This window comes from Fringilla coelebs, assembly GCF_963513975.1.
Source record: "Fringilla coelebs genome assembly, chromosome: 9".
NCBI classification, from domain to species: Eukaryota; Metazoa; Chordata; class Aves; order Passeriformes; family Fringillidae; genus Fringilla; species Fringilla coelebs.
The window spans coordinates 22,133,145-22,154,133 of record NC_140067.1 but is presented as its reverse complement, the minus strand read 5'-3'; the positions used below and the strand labels follow the sequence as shown (position 1 = coordinate 22,154,133).

The following is a 20,989-nucleotide window of genomic DNA, read 5'->3' as shown; positions in this document are numbered from 1 at the left end:
ATATTCAGTTCCTCAGTTATGAATTTTGCAGCTCTGCACGATTTCTGGGCTTTGGTAATTATCATACAGGAACCACAAAGTGAAACCAGCCTGGAAAGCTGAGAGTAGCAGTGATTTATGTGCCAAGCTGGTGCAAGAGCAAGAAGCAGCAGTCAGAAATTTTTATTGTTTTTCAGTTATAGCTTTATTTGGTCTAATAGTCTTAATCTGGCTATCTTGAAAAACACTGCTGGTGACCTTTTGCAACAGTAAAGGTTGTAACAATAAGGTGACCTTAACAACAGTTAAGCAAAACTTGCTTCAGCTAAATACATCTTTTACAAATACAGCATAAAAAGTACTGTCAGTAGTTTAAGTGGGTATCTGTTGGGATTCAAGATAAATAATCTATTTGACAGGACTTTGGGGTTTTGTTTTCTTTTTGAGCTCTTGTTCAATAAATGGTTGTAGGTGGTTTGGATGATTGGTATATAATTTATAAAACTGGTTTCACATAATTTAACTATTGCAGATCATGAAAACCAAACTATTTTGCCCCTTAATTAGTCTGAATGTTAATGAAAGCATATAACTATTTAAAATAGGTAATTAAGAATAAATGCATGATCTTCAGAGAAATCCCATGGTTATACAAAAATATGTACATTTTCAGCTGCTCAACTGTCTAACATGAGCTAGGACATGTATACAACCTAGGCTTTCTCAAAACTACTTTTTCTACTTCCTGTTACCTCTTGGAGTAGAGCAGAGGCCATTGTGGAAGCAGCAGAGAAAAGCTCTTCCCACCTTGTTTTTGAACTTCTCTTTTCTCACCCTGCTTGTGTTCCTCATGCAAAAATATGCATGGAGCTTGTTTTCCTCAGGACTGGTATTTTGGTGCCCAGAAATTGTAGCAGTATGTGAAAGGTATTTCCAGCTAGAATAGAGTCCATGTAAGTCTGACCTTACAGATTCATGATTCAAGAAGTTGAACTGTCTGCGAAGAGTACTCAGGATTTCAGGATTTTTTTTCAGACTGATGTGGGAAGTTTGGAGAAAGGAAGGTTGTGAGAGCAAGTAATAGCACCAAGGATTCTTTGATCAGGGACAGTGGGTGGCAGGCAGGTCATGTTTTGTTTGCTATCATCTGTCTTTAATTTGTTCCTGTTCACAGTAGAAGAAGGAAAGGAAAATGAACAGGTTATTTGCTTTTCTTAGAAAAAATTATTTGTGAATCTGTATTTTTCCATGGTCTCCTCCACCTAAAATGACAATGTGCTGATGAAGTAAGTAAAGTCTCTCATAAAATTCACCCTTCCAGAATGTGTCTCTTTTTGAAAGTTGTGTAAACTGAAAATTAAGCTGGGATATGAAACTAAAATGAGGTTCAGATTGCTCAGCATCGCTTTGTCTCAAGGAAAAGCCTTACATTTTGTTTACCAGGTTGCAGGTTTGACAGACTGACTTTGTTCTAGGAACTGGCACTTTATTTTTGGTTTGCATCAAAATAAATTTAAAATAATGCCTCTGTATTTTAACACAGAATCTCATAAACTCTAAAGAGGATCTTCTTATGAGAAGAAGACAAAAACAGAGACTCTTGCTAAATAATTGTTGCATGAAGTTTCATCTTCTGTGATATTTCCTAACATACTAAGTGTAGGAAGTAACACTTGCTGTAAGGCAGAAAGAGGATGTGCAAATATTTTATGCTGATCTGGGGAGTGAGAGCACATTACCAAATTAGTATATCAGCCTGAGCTTGGTATGTGAAAAATGAGCTATTCTTGCTAAAAATGTATGTTGCCAGCATTTTATCACTTTTTAGAATAAAACTTAGGAAACAATAATTATACTATGTTTTTGCCCTTTTTTTTTTTTAATAGAGACTAGATTTTTGGCAGTGTATATATGAGCACCTATTATAAAACAGTTGTGAAATTGTGGTGTTTCTTAGGGTCCTGTTTTATGAGAAACATGAAAGGGTTTTTATTTCTTGAAACAAATGAATCTGATACTGTTTTGCTTCTCTTGTGATTCAGTGGTTTACATGCTCAGAGAATTCCAGGTGTTTGGGGAATACCACAGCATGGGATTACCAACTTCCCCTCCTCCCACCATCCTTTTTTGGTTATTTTTGGCTCTTCCATTGCACTGTATGCACAGATTGTATGCATTTATAGGGCCTTAGCAATATGTTTCTTGAGCTTTGTGACCCAGTTAAAATAGGTAATTTGTGCTAAATGTCTTTGAGTGCCTAATATGAAATGTCTTATAGTGAAATAGAAATTAGCTATAAAACCCAAATACCAAAAAAAAATTTATTTCAGTGCTTGACTTCCCAATGCTGTCTTTTCTCTTACCTGTTGTAAATCACTCAAATATTTGCTTGACTCTGCCAAAATTTGTTATGCACAAGTCTACTGTTTACATGATTGTTACTTTAAAAGTATATATCCAATATTTTTGCACCTCTGTTAGCTGACTCTAATTATGCCCATTAACAAGAAGTGATAAAGAAATATTTTCAATTACATGAATGACTTTTGCATTACTCTTTTTCTTTAAAGTTTAGAATTTATTGCCTTTGCTAAATATTCTGTTGGTTTTTTTTTTGTGTGAGAATAAACCAAGATGTCCAGTACATCTTTAGACAGACTTCTTTTTTTCCCAGAGTATCAGCACTATGAACTTGTGACATTTTAAGATGGCTTGTAGTGTGTGTGAAACAAATAAACTGAATGGCCTGGAGGCATGGAAACTGAGGGAGGGAGATACACACCCTGATGTACAAGGTAAATAAATCAGTGGGATCAGTTTGGGTTCCTAACTGTTTCAAATTCAAAGATGACTATTGTGAGCTTAGATTATAGAAATCTTCCAGACTCTTGTAGATTTAAAGCAGTAGTTTCTTGACAAGCCACTGAAGAAGAAGTAATGCCTGCCACATGCTTATCCTTGGAGACATCTCTCTAACCCTTTTGGACAGCCCCAGAGAGAAAAATCATGTCACAATGTGAAGGAGGGCAGGAGATGGGCTATCAGAAGATGACCGACAGCATCACTGTAAGCAGACCAGCCTTCTAGGTAAAGATTTGTGCTTTATGCTTATAAATACCTTGCTCAAAGGCATTTTGTGCTTCTATACAGTAATGACTACAATCAGCTGTGGGACTGCATGTCCATCCAAAACATAATCATAGCTGGGATGTTAGAAAAACATTTGCTATAGAGTAATCCTGTGTTTTATTGGAAAAATGCACAAAAATGCTCTTGGCTATAAGCACTGTCATCTGACAAGATAGTGAAACACCAAGGCAACTTGTCGACCACAGCTAATAGGGTATGACAATCAATCTGGCACTCCAGGTGAGGAGCAGGATACAGTGGTAGAAGCAAAGAAAACAGAAGTTAAAATCACAGAAGATACCTGCTTGGGAAGAACAGAAGAGGGGACAGAGAACTTTAGAAAGCAAGCTGGTCTGCTCATTTACAGCAGAGACTAGAGAGCAGTTAGCTCAGAAATAGCATATTGTAGCCTGAAACGTGGAGTCAGTAGCTTGCCCTGACTCTGGTCCTGGTCTTCAACTTCAGCTGAAGTTGAGCATTAAAAAAAAAAAGATTAAAAAAAAGCCCACCCTGTGTATTACCTTCAGAATAAATAGACTGATCTTTATATTTGGTGCAGGACCCGTAGGAAGCAATGTTCAAGAGATAAGGGAATACCCAGTGATCTGCAATGAAACCAGAATGTAAAGACTTTGGAAAAGACTGTTTGTAAGCATTTTCTTCTTTTTCTTTGTGGGTTCTTTTGTGTTGGCAGGTGCTACTATTGCTTTACTTGTGTTCTGTCAGGCCTTCTGCAAACATGGCCTAACTGTGACTTTAAGGCGCAGGTAAGACAGCATTTACTGCAGAGTGTTATGTAAGTACAATTCAGCATATAATTTGGGAAAATTAACCAGTAGGAATAGTACCAAGCCATCAGCAAGTAACCAGTTTAGCTGAAGGTGGGGTGGATTTTGTGAAGGTGATAGGGGAGACCCTGCGCAGAGGGAGCTTATTTAGTACCTCCAGCTGGGGTGGTATTCCTGAATTTCAGCCTGATTGTTCAGAGGACAATGCCCTGCCTAGAATTCAGCTCACTGCCCTTTAAAATTGTGGTTTTTCATTTGTTGAGACAGTCATATGAGTGCCTATAGAACCCAGAAGTTGGTTCTAGGAAATGAAACTGGGGGGAAAAAGCAGAATCAGACTAAGAGGAGGGAAAAATCTGCCACTGTTGAAGAGCTCTTCAGAATGAGAGTTCAAGAAGTGGTCCAGGGAAAGCAAATATTCAGTTAATTGTCATCCCTTCTTTTCATTTCCCTTTCAAAGTGAATCATTGAAGGATACAAAGAAAAGATGCTATGGGTAAAAATGTTTATTTGATGTTTTATAATGTAAAATTATCTCATTCACAAGGCAATATTTGAACACCTTATACAAAGCTAAATCCTGAGCTGTTCACAGCATCCAGCACTCATTCAGAACCAGGAGGCAGAGCAGACGTTCAGCACATATCTAACAAATCCCAGGTCTTATGGATATGCTGACGCTAAGGGTAGCAAACTCTAAGTGGGCATGTTAAAAGGAGCTATTCAAGAATGTTCATTTCACAATAACTGAGCCCACTGTTATCCTGCATTGATTTTATGTGTAAGCAAGAAGTAGGTGCCTGGCACTTCCAAGAGCTTCTTGTAGGCTTATTGCTCATTTTGGGCCAGATTGTGCAGAGTGCCTCAGGGATACCAGAATACGTTCTCTGTCCTGAGCAGGTACAGCACAGATCATGCAGGCAACATATGAAGTGAAGATGTCAAATCATCATTGCCTGAGGGTTGATAGCAGCAGAGCAGTATGCTTGCACAAAGAGCTCTATTGTTTACTCTTGACCTTAAAATAATTTGATCCAATGTGACACATTAAGTAGAAATGTTTTCTTTCTTCAGGAAATAGTTCTTGGCAATTGAAAACAAGCCTGAAAAAGTATGTAAAAAATAGATTCCTTAGCAAATGTTCAGTGAAACATTAAGACTGTTATAAGATATGTTCTCTAGCATGAACAATGTTTTCACAGTAAGACTGTCAAATTAATTTTACTGGATAAAATGCATAATGCAGGTAGCCCCCCTGATTTAAACAAAGTTGCCCTTGGGATAAATTTATCCTCTGTCCCTTTGTGTTTGTAAAAGCATGTGACTTCAGTTTCTGTGAACTGCTTAATTCTGATATGCAATGTGCTGAGCATCACTGTAACTCAGCTGAGTCATATGAGATGACTTCAGTGCAAGGGAAATTATGCAGAAAGAAATTTGCATTACTTTAAATATAAACGATGTATGGGGTATGTAGAGAATTTATTTTTTATTTAGTTACATGCTTTGTGATTTATTCTTTCAAGGCCTCTGAACAAAAGGGAAACACAGGTGAGTTCTTGAGAATACATTGATTGAGAAAACTAATTCATACTACATTTTGTAAACACATTTGCACAAAACAGCATTAGGTTTAGGTACCAGTGAAGAGCACCATTGCCTGAATTAATCTTCCTCCTCCATGCCATTATACCTTCCAAAAACCAAATAAATCCCAGTTAAAATTCTTGGTGATGGATATCAAAGTGAAACCATAATGACTTTGATAATCTGGACTTGCAAATTGTGTTGTGTGAGGAATGTGAATGCTGCAGTGTTATCTGGCTAAACTCTTAGGGAAATGAACACAGGGTGAAACTGAGCAGCATGAAAACATATGAAGAGTGAACAAACAGAGTGAGGTTTCATCTTTCAGTCCTGCTTCCTGTGGCATTTAATGTGTGGCACTAAACACAGTGAGCCCAATGGTCATTTGTGGGTGGCACAGGCCCTGTAGGTGTCAGAGTGCAGGGGAAGTGTGGCTGTTGGTATCTGCTGGCAGATGCAGGGGGCAGTCTTTGGGGGCAACCCGGACAATCCAACCTGAGACACAGATTTATTTGACTTGTGGCTGTATCAAGGTGGTGTTTCTACCCTGGTTACTGCTACTGTTGCCTTGCTTTAATCTTTCCAGTCTGTTTCCTCCTGGCTCAGTAGTACCAGGCAGAGATAGGGAAGGGTTTGGGGAACACTCTTGGAGTAGAAAAAAGGAATCTCAGAATAATATCTCATGGTTGAAGAGTTCATGCTCTCCCTTCCTTTAGGGTCAATAGTGGTGAGCTTTACAGATGTTCTCTACTTTGCTCTGCCCTTCACTGGAATAGGAAGCAGCTCCTTGGCTTCTCCCCAAAGAATAGTAAGGTATTTTTTTTTTAGCTGCATTAGCATATGGTGGAGTTGTTCTGGGTGTGTCATGCATGCGTGCTTGCTCCCTCCCTCTCTCTGTCCTACCCTGCAGTCTGATGCCTCTGGACCACACCACATATAAAACAGAGCTATAGAAACACCTCCTGGTAGAAAGCAAGTTAGCAATGACTGTGGAGGCTATGAGAGACCTTGGTGTCTCTCAGCTAGCTCAAGACTGTTTGGGATTTGGGCAGAGCTTTTGCACAGTCTAGCATCAGTTTCTGAGCAGCTACAGCAGTTTTTTTTGATGTCTTATGAGAGGCTGTGCACGTAGATGGGTGTGTGGAGTGTTTTGAGGATCACTGCTCCTGGCTCCAATGCTGTGGTCTTATTAGCAGTGGGAGGGGGATGAGTACAAAAGAGAAAAACTTCCAAAGAAATGGGTAACTTAAGCAGCTGCACATTTTTAATGTCATTTTAGAAATCCTTATTAATACAAATGGATGGTTCTGGCTTTGATTCTTTCCAGGATAGGGGAAGTATACTGCTCTAGTTACATACTGACATAATCATGTTGGCCAATTAAAAATTCAGGCTCTGTCCTGAGAAAGGATTTATTTTAACAGTCCATTTTTTAATGTGCAAGTAGAGTAAATTAATTCTCCCCTTCCCTCAAAAGGAAAGTTTTGGGTTTAACCTTGGGAGAGAAGACTGCAGTTTATGTCTGGAAAAAGAATTCACGAGTTCTAACAGAATCATAGAATGTTAAAGGTTGGAAGAGCCCTTGAAGATCATCCAGTCTCAACCCTCCGTTAGTGGACAGAGAGATCTTCCACTAGACCAGGCTGCCCAAGGCCTTATCCAACCTGGCCTTGAACACTGCCAGTGTTTGGACATCCACAATGTCCCTGGACAACCAGTTCCAGTAACCACCCTCACACTAAAGAATTTCTTCCTAATATCTAACCTAAATTTCCCTTCTTTCAACTTCAACCTTTTACTCCTTGTCCTGTCCCTGCAGTTCTTGATGAAGAGTCCTTTGGCTTCCCTCTAAGGCCCCTTCAGATGAGGTCTTCACACAACTTTCTCCAGGCTGAACAGCCCCAACTTTCCCAGACTGTTTTCATAGGGAGGGTGCTCCAATCCTCTTATCAACTTTGTGATCCTCCTCTGGACTTGCTTCAACAGTTCCGTGCCCTTCTTATGTAAATTTGTAACTTTGGTCATTAATTTTAACAGCTGATGGTTTATGGTTAGCAGTATACCTAGAACAGTGGGATCACTGGAGTGTGTGATGTTCTCACTAAATAATAGATAGGGCATGGTGCAGTATTTCTGTGCTGTGTGGAAGCTCTGTAAATATCACACAGCCAGAAAAGATCCAGTCTGCAGGAATTTGTCTTGGGGTCGCAACTAGAGGAGTTGAGTGGAGATTGTATAAAACTATTGGGGAAGGTCAGGTGGGAATGGAGCCTGGTTCTCTTGGAGCACCTTTATGAGAAATTCTTCACAGGATGTCATGCACTCTGCTCATCAGATGGCACACATCAGCCATGCTGGTATGCTGCTTTTGTCTAGGATAAAAGAGACTAAGATGTCAGGGCTGCAGGCAGTGTATGGCTGTAATTCAAATTTAATTTGTGACCACTCCAGGATGATGAGGTTATATCAAAATTAGAGTCTCTGGAGTGTCAGAGAAATATCATTGGATCAGTTTTATTCTGAAGAGATTTAGAATATAATTATCATTGCAGCCACTTTGTATGGAGACATACTTCTTAATGAAAGCAAAGATTTTGGTCTGTGTTGTAAGACTTGACTCAAAGTTGTAGAAGATGTATTTAATCTTATGAGGAGTTTGATTTAGTCATGTAATTTGTGAATTATTATGTGAATTTTTGCAACTTTTTCCTGTGTATTGTTAGGAAGTCTCTGAAGGACTTATGAATAGGCAGCATGAAGATATTCTCTTCCCTTCTTTATCTGTCTTATGACAGGATTCTGCTGGTTCTTTTAGAACCTTGGATATCTTCAATAAGAGAAGCAATCAAACATTTCTTCCCCTTGTAATCTACTATATAAGGGACATGTTGAAAACTGCCTCAGTACATGCAGTGAGGGAAACTCTCTTTGCTGTACCTTGTATTAAGTCCATGAAAGCGACAACAGTTCTCCTGCACTATCATGGTAAAGAATTGTATTGAGTTCTCCAATTCTATGCATTACAGAAAACAGAATTGGACTGCCTCTATCCATATGCTGTGTATGACTGTCATCCTTATAGAAACATTCAGAAATATATCCCACCAAATCCCTAAATAGTGAGGGTTGGAATGGACCTCTAGAGATCATCTAGTTCAACCCCATGTTTAAATGGTTTTCATTTAATCATCAGTTACTTCACCTGAGGATGCATTTTTATGAAGGCCTTGTTGTCAGAACCAGTGTTTTGGTGACTCGTGGTTAGGGTTTCTCTTTCTCTCAAAAGAAATCTCAGGAAACATATATGGGAATCCGTGAATGTGTGCGGAAAAGTGCACATGAAGGGAATAAAATAACTTTTCTAAATCCACGCCTATGAAAAGTGAAGTCTTGTGTAGCTCATAAGTACAAAGGGAGAAATAGCTGAAAATAATCTACTTTAGTTGAATTAAGGAAGCTAAGTATTACTGCAGGAACCTAAGAAAAACCCCTTTGACTTCCTGGAAACTGAAAGAAGTTTTTTTGAAGAAGTTAATGTCTCTGACATCACTACAGTGCATTGCAAGTTTGCGAGTGGTTAGTTAGGGTAACAGAGGAAGCAACTCCTTCACAGATAAGCAGGCAGTGCAATGTATGTGCCTAGTTAGTCTCCTGGGTTCAAGTTTTGTGAAGAAATTCTTTTGCAGACAGATAACATTTATTTTGCTTTCCAGAGAGAGACACATGCTGTTTCATAAGGATACGCCTAATTTCCAGAAATAACCATGTTTTTGTGGCTTAAACTCTTAGCATTTGGTGTTGCGTTTCTGGGACAGGATGCTTTTCTCAAAGGTAGGTCACAACTGATCTTTCTTTCTCTCATTTTGGTCCTTCAATTTTGATGTCCTCTGTAGATGTAAAACCAGTGGAAAGCTTTGCAAAGTGCAAAAATACCATCTTGGTTCAGAAATTAGAATACAATTGAATGCAGTGGTGGTGTAAGAACCTAGGTCAGGAAGACTGGTGCATCATGTTCTAGCCTAAAATGTCTCCCGAGTAGTCCCATGTGAGAGTTAGACGGACCAATTAAAAAAACAACCAGATTTGTAGCTGAATTTGAAAAAGAAGACATTTAGTTCTGTTATATAAACCTGTTCCATGTAGTTTTCATCTTCAGCTTCATCTCATGATGTAGTACTGGTTTTCTGTGTTTAAATCCTTCAAGAAAAAAGTCTTCCCATCAATGTCAGCCACTCCCTGATCACAGAATCTGCTTACAGTTCCTCAAGTTTTGATTTTTTTACTGCAAGGGGGTCAGTAAAAAGTTCTAAAAGTTGTAAATTAATCTCTACTATCGGTAAATTACTTATTTTTTAAAACATTATTTATTTTCTTTGTAAAACTGCTCCTTAAATAGTCTTTGGAATATTTAATTACCCCACTGCTGGTGAATTTGTTGCTTGATGTTTTAAGAGAAAGATCGAGCTCAAGAGGATGATCTTACAAAACATGTTAGATGTTACAGATAAAGAGAGTAGCAAGAAAAGCAATTAGTCTTGAGGTAATTCTTAATGTAAAGAAAATATTTATTTCTGTTCAAGAAAATATTTTCTTCAGAAGAAAATGCAACATTTTATGTATATGTATCTTCCATCAGTTTAGCTAGTAATGTAATTTGGGATAGTTGATGGCAGACACAAAGTGGCTTGAAATATTTTTTCTGAAATGGCAGCTAGTTATATGCAGGGCTGAAATCTCTTTTCATTTACATTGAATTTATTCATGCTTCTACCCTCATGTCACTATAGTAACTCTAGGTTTATACTGATGTAAGCAAAAAATGATCTGCCTTTAGTAGATAACCAGCTAAGAAGAGCATTTGAAGCCTGAGCATTAGTTCTCTTGTCCCTCAAAGTCTCTGAACAGAGGCAGCACTGCATAAATCTGGTTGATAGCTGCTGGAGATTATAAGAAAACAAGTGAATGCTGCACTGTGGAGGAAAAGAACAAAATCCCTTGCTTTTCCTGTAGTTTTTTTTTTTTTTATCTGCTGTCCTACTTTCCATTTTATAAGTCCTTCTGAGACTTCCCACTGCTACCTTTTCTCCAGAAAAGGCAGGTTACTGTCTGCTCTCTCGGCCACCTCCACAGTCAGTCAACATGTTAGCTGACAGAGAGGGCTGGAAGACAGATAAATGGGTAGTAGCATTTTATTTCAAGTAATAGTTATTTTTCTCTGTTCACACTCAGTAGTCTGACTTGAGCCAGTTCATCTCTATATTTTCTAAACTGAAGAGCCTCAAGGAAATATTTTAACTCCTCTCTACCACACTTAATTAAATCTCATGCTGTAGTATCAAGTACATGACATCATAGACCCTGTTTTTATGATGTAGTTTGGCAGAGATTGCATCTCCTCTCAGGGTGACAGAGCCATTATACTTCATATTTGCTGTGCACGTTGCTCTGCCTTGTGGCCAAGGGACACTGGGCAGTCTCCTAGGGAGGGGTTTGTTAATGGAGGAGCAGCATTTTGAAAGAGTGGTGTAGGCTTTGGCTTCATGGCAGCCACTTTCCAGGCACTTCATTGTAAGAGTTTGGTGGGCATTGGGACTTCTTTTGTTATTACTAAAATTATTTTCCAGCAGCCTATTGAACCTAGTGATTTTTAAAACTTAGCAGGAGAAATTTTGAGGTTGTCTTATTTCCTCCACAAGCTCAGACATCCTATAGAACATCACTTATTTCCTGTAATCACCAAGCCACATTTAAAAGCATCAAACTACATTAAACCAAAAAAAATAGAAGATAGAGTCACTGTGTAAGTCCCTCAAATAAAAAGCATGTATCCAACTAATTTTTATGATACAAAAGAGATATGTAGTGGTAATCAAACACCCCCAAAAAACAAGTACCTCAAAGCCCTCTCCCAAAAACCCCTAACCCGAGCCAGAAAAGTCAGAAAAACACCTTTGCTTCCCTTTAGAAAAAAGAAATGCTTGCAGAACAAGCACTGTTTTCCATTAGATCATTATTTCAAGTACTCCCCTCCTCCACAAAAGTTTTAGCAATTTGACAGCTTTCAAAAGCTTTCACCCATTTCTGAGCCACTTCCTTTATTTCAGGAAACTAAATAATTGCTTGATAGTTTTAGGTGTGACTTTTTTTTTTTCTTCAGGTTAAAAGTACCAACCTTCAGCAGGCATTCGGTGCTGGTATTGTCTGGGATAGTGTTAGTTTTGGACGCAGTAGCTGGGATGGGTTTGTGCTGAAAACCATGTTGATAATAGATAACCACCACCTGACTTCCCATCCTTTGGTGTAATACACAGACACTACTGCAAGGTGTTCATAAGATGTCCACCACATGTCCCTTGAGTCCATTGAGTCCGTGACTTTGGGCTTTGTCTTGTGGTGATACTCAGGACAGGAGAGGTGGTTTGTTTTGGGGTTATTGGGCAACAAAGCCAGCTCAATTTGGGTTCGTGAGGCCCTTGCTCTGTTTCTTGTGAGTCTTTTCCTCCACAGGTTTGGGTGGTTCTTGTTATAGTAATTCCTATAAAATGCAAGTCAAATCAACAATTTAAAGGTATTTCTACTATGGTCTCTTACCCACTCCCTATTGGGTTTAACATTGCAATGAACTCTTCCCCTTGCCATTTTTCCAGCTTGGATTTACCCATAGACTGCAGTCTCTTAGGGTTGGATGTACTCCACGTGGAGCCTTGTCTATGAGGTAGTCTCTTCAGGGACACACTTGCTGGTGTATGGGTTTATCTGCAGTGGCTCTGAGGGACAGCTGTTCCAGCACAGCCCTGTCCATGGGCCTCAGTGCCTTTGGAGATAGACCTGTCCCAGCATGACCTCACCCACAGCCGCTGTCCCCTCAGAAAGCAGACCTGCCCAGCCTGGCCTTGCTCCTGGCTGCAGTCCCTGCAGGCTGTTCCTGCTCTGCTGTGGGTTTGTCCATGGCAACGTGATTTCAGTTGTTCCAGCACGGCCTCATGAACAGCTGCTAGTCCTTCAAGGTGTACCTGCTGCAGCACGGAGCTGGCCTGGGCCCTGACATCTTCAGGGGTGCCCCTGCTGTGGCACTGACACAGGCATGGCCACAGGCACTTCCAGATGTACCTGCTTTGGCATGGAATTATTCATGGCCAGAGAAGCTTCAGGATATCCTACCCACGTGGGCTTACCCACAGGTCACAGTCCCTTTGACTCAAGCTCACACTGGGGTTGCAGCATGTCCAGTACAGCAGCACAGAAACAGCAGTGCCCCGACCATGTGCCTGTCCCTGTGCATCACCATGGCTGTCCTCAAAACGTCCCCAAGCACAGCAGAGTGAGGGGATCAGCAGCACAACAGAGGCAAAGCAAAAAGCAGCCACAGATGAGCACTGCACTCATGTACTATAAGGCATCAAGCCCAGGGAAGCACGGGAGCAGCCAAAGATTTATCTATTTAAAGATAAATTCCATCTAACACATTCCAATCAAAGCTGTTATCTTGAACCTTCTGAGCCCTATGTTGGGCATCAAAATGAACTGTTGTGCTTTAACCCCAGCTGGCAACACAGCCCACACAGCTGCATGCTCATTGCCTCCCAGTGGGATTGGGTGGAAGAGTAAAAGGGAGAAAAATCATGGGTTGAGATAAAGACAGTTTAATAGGTAAAGAAGAACCAAAGGTAAGGAATTAATTCACTGCTTCTTCTGGGCAGGCAGGTGTTCAGCCATCCGCAGGAAAGCAGGGCACCATCCCATGAAATGATTGCTTGGGAACAAAAATGCCATCACTCTGAATGTCCTCCCTTCTTCCTTCCTTCAGCTCCCAATACTGAGCATGATGCCATATGTAGTATCTCTTTGGGCAGTTGGGTCACTTGTCCCAGCTGTGTCCTCTCTTGTTGTGCGCCCACAATCTTGTCCCTCAGTGGGGTGGTATGAGAAGCAGGAAAAGGATTGACTGTGGAAGCACTGCTCAGCAGTAACAAAAACATCTCTGGATTATTAACCCCGTTTTTCATCACAAATCCAAACATTGCCCCAAGATCAGTGATGTGAAGAAAATGAACTCTACCCCAGTCAAAACCAGAACACACCTGAAATTCTGGTCATGTAGTCTCCATGCTCAAGAGCTGTGCCAGTTTCCAGCTGGAAGTGTTGCGTTTTCTTTTCAGATAGCTTATCCTATGGCTCTGATTTTCCATGAAAATCTTTTTCACAGGTCAGTCTATACCCTAGGAAATTGTCTGGCCGACCAAATTTTTTAAACAGTGGGACTTAGTAATATTGGTTCATTTTATGTGTAGGATAAAGTATAAGGGGAATTGCTCTGGCAGGAGAATATATATTAAGGTAGAAGAAAGTGAAGACCATCACCACTGATGCTGTCATCTTACAGATGCCCCACTGCAGGTTCTGTTTGAGACAGTTTTTTTTTTTGTTGTACTGGTGCACTTGAGGGTTTCAGAAATGCATGGCCCAGAGTCCTGCACTCAGGGATAGAGTCCTCTCAAATTTACAACAAATTGCCTGCTTTACATGCTGTGCACCACCCCAGTGCTTTATTCCCAGTGAACAGAGGCAGGGAGTGGTGTGCATGCAGGTGGCTGGCAGCTCTGCTCGCTCCCTGGGCTGGCCAGACACAACTGCTGAACTGGAAGCAGTTCAGTTTCATTATAGTGTCATACCTAAGCTACAGGCAGGACATAAGTTGGTTGGAGCTCAGCAGAACAACTGGCTGAACAACTTTGTTTCTGGACTGAGATTCAATACAGATTTGGACTAAATATGTGATTTTTTTTACTCATTAACCTAGACCTGTTCAAACATAACAAGCAAATGGCTGGGTTGTGGATGTGCTGTAGGTATATCTGTTGACGCAGAGAGCACAAGAGACATTGGTTCTGGACTAGTGAGTCTTTCTTACGTTGTAGGGAAAAGACATGTTCTAGTCATTCTTATTCACTCACATCAGTATATTGATATACTAAGAATATTTTACCAGTGTAGACCTAAAGCAAAAAAAACCTGTAATGCAGAGACCAGTTCTAAAGAGGGTCCAGCTCTTGGTGGCTTGGTATTTAGAACCACTTCTTTAGTTTAGTGGAACTTTGAAACTTTAGTTTCAATTTGGTGAACTTATATATTAAGGTTCTGAAAAACAAATCAACAGCAAGCATGTTAGAAACACTGCCTATATGATGAAATAAGGCAGAAGAAATGGGGGGAGGAAACAGGATGAAATGGCTTTTTAAATGTGAAGTGACTTTCCAAATGTGCTGAGTGTCAGGAATCAAGCTCTGTTTTTCTGACTCCCATGACCTCTCGGCAGAACTGCCTGCTAGTCCAGTAGCATTTGTATGCATTAAACCAGCAGCAGTCTCCACGCTGAAGATGGGAATACATTGTATATATTCTGTTTTCCTTTGCTGTGCAGCTGCATTGTGGTATTTACTGTATCCTGCTGGGAGCTAGGAGAGAACAGCAAGACATCGAAATGTTCCTTCTCTGTTTACATTCTCTATCTACTTTAAGAGTTAATATTCATAAGCATAAATCTGGTCCACCAGGAAGGCAGAAGAAATTCAACCACATTGAAGTCTGCTGACATGGCTTGACTTTCTGTACTCAGCCAACTACCTGGTGCAGTTAGATCAAGTATCTCTGAAGTGTCTGCACATCAGAGGAGGGCAGACTTAGTCATTCTGCCTTCTTTGGAAGGCTGTTCCTTCTCTGCTGCCAGTCCCAGGGTGAGAACCAAAGTGGGGAGAGCACAGCACGGGGGTGGCTGCAGAGATGGAACCCAAAACAGCAGAGGAGTGAGAAGAGCTGCAGGAGGGTGTGAAGTGCTGGACAAGGCTTGCTAGCAAGAGTTGAGCTTAGGAAGGTGTGAAGTGCTGGACAAGGCTTGCTAGCAAGAGTTCAGCTCTGTGGCTGTGAGTTCCTCTGAGCCCCAGCAGAGGCTGTGTGTTACAGGAGTGCATGGCTTAGGCAGGGCTGGCCCGGGTGTTTGTGCCTGCTCAGAGCAGATGGGCTCACTGAGCTGGCTGCTGGCACTGTGACTGCCAGCTCTGCCTGCGAGACAGTGATTGTCCCCGAGCTCTGCTGCTTTTTGCATCCTCCTGAGATACCCATCGCTCACACTGATTTATCTTCAATCCTATATAACAGAAATCAAGCAGGTTTTTTCTTTCAGACAAACTTATGAAGTGCATCCAGTATATTTTGGAGGAAGTAGTTGACTCTCTTCAAAGCTCAGTTTAGGCCCTGAAGCACTTCTGTGCAAAAAAAAGAAAAAAAAAGGTGAGAAGTTTTAAAGAGTGGCAAAACTATGACTTCCTCCTGTAAATATCAAGATTAAAATAACAGATACAGTTATGAAAGTTGTTTGTTTCCATGCAACTTGACTGTTCTTTTTGCCTGCATGCCCTGATGTATTTCCAGGCTGTCCATGAACTTGCAAACAGGTCTTTTTCACTGGTGTTTCAGTAACTGTTACAGCATTTTATCTATTTCTAGGCTTTTTTCCCTTTCAAGTAAAGCAGTTTGGGGCCTTCAATGCTAGGATTTTAGAAACTAGCTGTGAGCACTTCAGTGCTAGCTTATATTATCCATAGTGTTGTATGGCTAACAGGATCCACTTCTTTTCTTTTATACCACTACTTTGCAGTACTGTTCTTGCAGTTATTCCCTCTGTGTCAGTGCCTTCTCGGCTGGCCTGCTTGCTTAGGTTTCTATTCTTTAGTTTCAAAGACTTCTCTCACAATCTGTCTGTTCTTCATTCATAATCCCACTGCCTTGCAAAGAGCTCGAGAGGTACCTTTTTTTAGGACATGAATGACGTTTTTGTTGTTTCAAAAATGTGGACTCCACTGAGGAATATTTTTAATTGCCTTTTGAAATAGATTCTTTTCCTGACAGTAAGAGAAATAATCAAAATAGCTGTCTAATAGAAAAATGAAGCCATACAATGAAGCTCTTTGTAAAATATATAAGGAAATAGTAGTTTGTTAACTGGAGCATATGTCCTGTATGAGTTGAAAGATTTTTACACTCAGAGAAGTATATAATACAGAACCTCAGCTGAGATGTTACAAAAATATAGGGCTAGCATTGCCTTTCCAGGTAATCGCATACACTGCAAAACTGAATTGAATATTTAAGATAGTATTAAGCCCTGAATTGTTTCTGGAGGCTTGTAAGTTAAGATTTATGTAGGGGAAAAATAGGGTAAGATAAACAACAAAGAGTCAGGCTTCTAGAATAAGATCTAAGAGACAGAAGTCAGCTGCAGTCTAGGCTGTCTCAGAAACTCCTGGTGTGAAGTGTCGCTTTCATTTCTCCAGACTTCAGTTTCATCATCTGTCAAATTGAAGACAGTAACACTTACCTTGCCAAAAATGTAGAGTTCTAATTCCTTAAATATTTACAGGTATGCCTGTGTCTTGCAACATGTAAACTACCACCAATTAACGTGATGAAACTGCCTGTGCATTAGAGTATTTTGGGTAGAGTATCTGAGCAAAGAAAGCAAAAGTATGGGGCAAATGACTTGTACAGAAATTTATATCTTTTTCTCAGTCCTAAGGCACAGGTATTGTCAATGGGGAGCTGATAGTTTTGTTCTGAGTAAGAACAACCCATACTGTGTTTAACCCTAGCAAATTTGAAATTCTGTAAAACATGATCACATCAACTGTAGTTTCTATTTTACCTATTATTGGGTGAAATATCTGAAACTCGTCAATGAGTTCTTGAGACACCAGAACAGGACCACCAGCCTTTATTTCCTGTGTCAGGGGATGAGCTGAAGTGTGCTAAACAGACGACAGCTGCAAAAGGATTCATGTTATAAAGAATCCTCCACACCTAAGGGTAAATACAATAGGAAGCCTGTCTAGGAAATTAGGTGTTTTAGGAGTCTCAGTGGTAGCAGTTACAAATCTGAACAACTGTTCTAGAGAAGTGCAGGCCAAGTTGACTTTGTCAGCATATAATGTAAAATCGTACACTCACATAACCGAAGGAAAGATGACCAGTGCTGCTACTGCAGCAGTTTGATTAACCTCTTAAGATAGATCTTTGATGTCTAAAATGAATGCAAAATCACATGTGTACACATCTTAGAGAAATCTTCCAGTTTTAATGAGTTTTGGATAGAGTATTTGGAGGATTTCTTTATTCATATCATACTTTTTTGGAAGACTTTAAATGATGAAAGATATATTTTTAAAATTATGTGGCATTTTTTTTTACTTGGTTCCTGATGGCAGTAAGAGATTATTGCCCTAGGTCTCTTGTATGCAGTACACAAGGTACCTCCTCCCAAAATGCAGTCTGTGAATATGCATGCCTGTGCAACGTGTGTGAGTGGAAGGGTAATATTTGGGAAGGTAATACCTCAGACTGTCTAACAAGTACAGAAAATAGCTTGACTTGCTTTGCAGCTTCATTAATGCTGCTGTGCTCAACTGTGCTGCCTCAACAGAAGTGAAAGATCTTTCTACATCCTGCACACACCTGCAGTCTGGTGTCTTAGTCTGAGGTAGGAAATGTGGTTAAAGTTTGAGGGAAAGATGTGAAAGAGCAGAAAGAAATATGCGTTAGTAGACATTAGTAGCATTTCTGATTTTGCTGTCTGTCTGCTAATGAAATGACAGAAATAAATGTTTCTGAGAGACATCCAATATTCCTGCTCTTAGGAAAAAATGTATGAATAATAACAGTTTAACCCAGTGTCAGCTTCCTCTCTACAGTTTAGAAGGTTTACAGTGGAATGGTGCTGAATACAAGGGAGGCAGCTCAAGGAAATGAATATGAATTCTGTAAAGAGTTATATAACCTTGGCAGTAACAGATCAAGGCTTTGTAATATTCAGACATGAAACTTTCATAAAATCCTGTGTTGTTTGGCTTGCCAAATTTAGCATTTTTTACTTTTCTGCAGACTGGTCGGTTTGGCCATGAGGATTTTAAAGTGATAAAATAGTTTTAATATGTAATAAGATATTATTTATAGAAGCATACAGTTCTGGAACTCACCTACAGATGCCTTTTGAATCAACACATGATGCATTACATTAATTATAAATCACAGAACAGTTCAGGAGAAAAATGCCAAGATATATGGATCAATTGTTCCAAAAGTTAATAAAAAAGCAACAGCTGCATTTGTCTTCCTCCTGTAATTAATGCTGGGTTCAATGGCCTGCTAAGATGCAGTTTTGCACTGCCCTGAATAAATAGACAAATGTTTGGTGCAGTAGCTTGTCGAAGTTTTTGTGTTAATATTGGAAAGAAAACCATTTACAATGTACATGACATCAAGTGTGTTGTCATTGTGGGAGGGTGTCTTAAATGGCAAGGGAAGGACTTCTTGCAAACCATGGCTTATAAAAACCACACTTTTCACCAAGCAAGGGAGACATTTTCATAACAAAATGCATGTCAGAAATGTCATTTTCAGCTGCTCTCACTGCAGCTGATGCTCTCTGTTTCTCTTCACAATAGAATTGCTGCTCACCTGAGTCTCACCTCAGTGTGATGTCAGTGGAAAAAAGGCTTTTCTGTGTCTTATGGAATTTATTTTATCTTTCTGGTTTTGCTGGTTTGGGTTTTTGTTTTGTTGTTGTTGTTGTTGTTTTTGGGTTTTTGGTTTGGTTTTTTTTTTTTCTTTTTTTCTTTTCTCTCATTTAAACCTAGCTGGGGGTCTTGAACTCCAAGTCCCTGAGAAACCTGTTTGGAAGAGATATCCCTGGCTTTGACTGTGAGCTCCAAAACACTCGGGAACTGTTTTTACATAGAATAAAATGATCAGATTTTCATATGACCTCCACGTGTTGGTCACTGAGACAATGTGAAAAATTGTGGTGTTCTGCTGCAAGTTAGTATTTTCTGAAAGTTTTTCTGGATACTTGGAAAGGAAAGAAAGAGCTACTTGGGAAGTCAGGAAGGAGATGCTCCTCTGTGTGGTTGTGAATGTCTTACTGCTGTGTTTCTAGGAGGGCTATTTTCCATAGCTGTGGTCTTGCTGGGCCAGGTACTGGACAAATATAGGATGAAGTATGGTCTTGTCCTCAAAGGATTTCTGATCTGATTCTGGACAGCAAAGACATATTTCTTTAAAGGGAATGCTATAGAGGTGAGAGGAAAGACTGATGATGGAAAAAGTTATAGCAGCATATGTGGTCAGCCAGAGAACTTGCATAATCCCCTGTGCTATTTATTTCCTTTTCTGAGAAAGGGACATACAACACCTCAGAACATTCAAAGCAACATGCAATAAATTATTCCCAGGATTCAAGATAAACCATCCTTCACAGGCCCATGTATTGCACATATCATCACACTCTGCTCTTAAAACCTTTATACATGGCAACAACTGGTGTAAGTATTCCTGGGATAACACTTAATGATAAAACTACTGTGGGTAAAAAGGTAGCTCTTCTCTTGCTGTGTGGAAACAATTAAAAAATCAGGTCACATGCAAAGGCACTATATTTATTTGCAATGATTATTTTCTCCAGCTGTTTAATCCTTTCATTAACATACTGCATTCTCCCACCAGTGAGTGAAATACAGTAAACAAACAACAGAGTGTGTGGATGATGTGTTACAAACACACACACATGTCTGGTATGGGAGAGCATGTAATCCCACCCTCCTGATTCTCAGTTCTTGTAGCTGTTCCTCTACCTGCAGGAGATGAGCTATCATGAACAGCATCTGGATGTGGAAGAGAGGTTCCACATTCTGTTCTGTTCCGTTAAAAAAAATTTCAGTTGCATTCAGCACTTTCATATCTAAGTGCTCATAAATAGTAATAACAATAATAAGTTATTTTGACTTGTAATTGACCTAACTGATTTATTTAGACTGTAAAGAAAAAAATCATGTTTCCTGATTATCAGAGGGTGAATTCTGTAGATGCAAGATCTGGAGATACAAGCTCTGCAATTAATTCAAGTGTGACCTAGATCTGTAATACAGTACAGAATATCTTTCTACAGATATCTACTGAGCACTGCAGAGGGTTGGGGGGTTTTGGTTTGCTTTTTGATTGTTTGGTTTTTGTGGAATTGATTGTTTTTAATTTGCAGTGTATGATTTCATGTCATAAGGACTTTTGGGTTCTAGATGGCTGCAAGTTTTAGTGAAAAGGTTTTGTTATAAAATGTTAAGTGTTTGGAATGGCTCTGTTTGCAAATGCAGTAGTTGATCATAAGATACAGTTGTAAGCAGAGCCTTGAATGGAGCTGTATTGTGTAATATGTGTGTAATAACTGTTTTTTAATATAACTTTCTGTAAAATCTGATCTCTGTCTGTTATGAAAGCCTTTCCTCGAGATAATGAGTAACCATAGGGAAAAGGAAGCAGGTACAGTAACTCTACACACTTTTTAAAAATTGCTTTAGATCTCTAAGGTAGTGTCTGAAGAGCGCTGCAATGATAGAGTGATAAAGCTGACATATGGCTGATACCAGATCTTTGCAGTGGTGGTGGATGCAATCAGTATCTTCACT

At 39.8% G+C, this 20,989-nt stretch overlaps 1 protein-coding gene across 2 annotated transcripts in view; it reads left to right on the top strand.

Moving 5' to 3' along the window:
- Positions 1-9,197: 9,197 nt before the first annotated feature.
- The window catches only part of PTPRC (protein tyrosine phosphatase receptor type C), a 56,916-nt gene continuing 45,124 nt past the window's right edge, over positions 9,198-20,989 (top strand). For both annotated transcript variants that reach the window (XM_084211804.1, XM_084211803.1), the window contains exon 1: positions 9,198-9,314. In XM_084211804.1, coding sequence (XP_084067930.1) covers positions 9,248-9,314 — 67 coding nt within the window. In that variant the 5' untranslated portion in view covers positions 9,198-9,247. The remainder of the gene's footprint in view (positions 9,315-20,989) is intronic.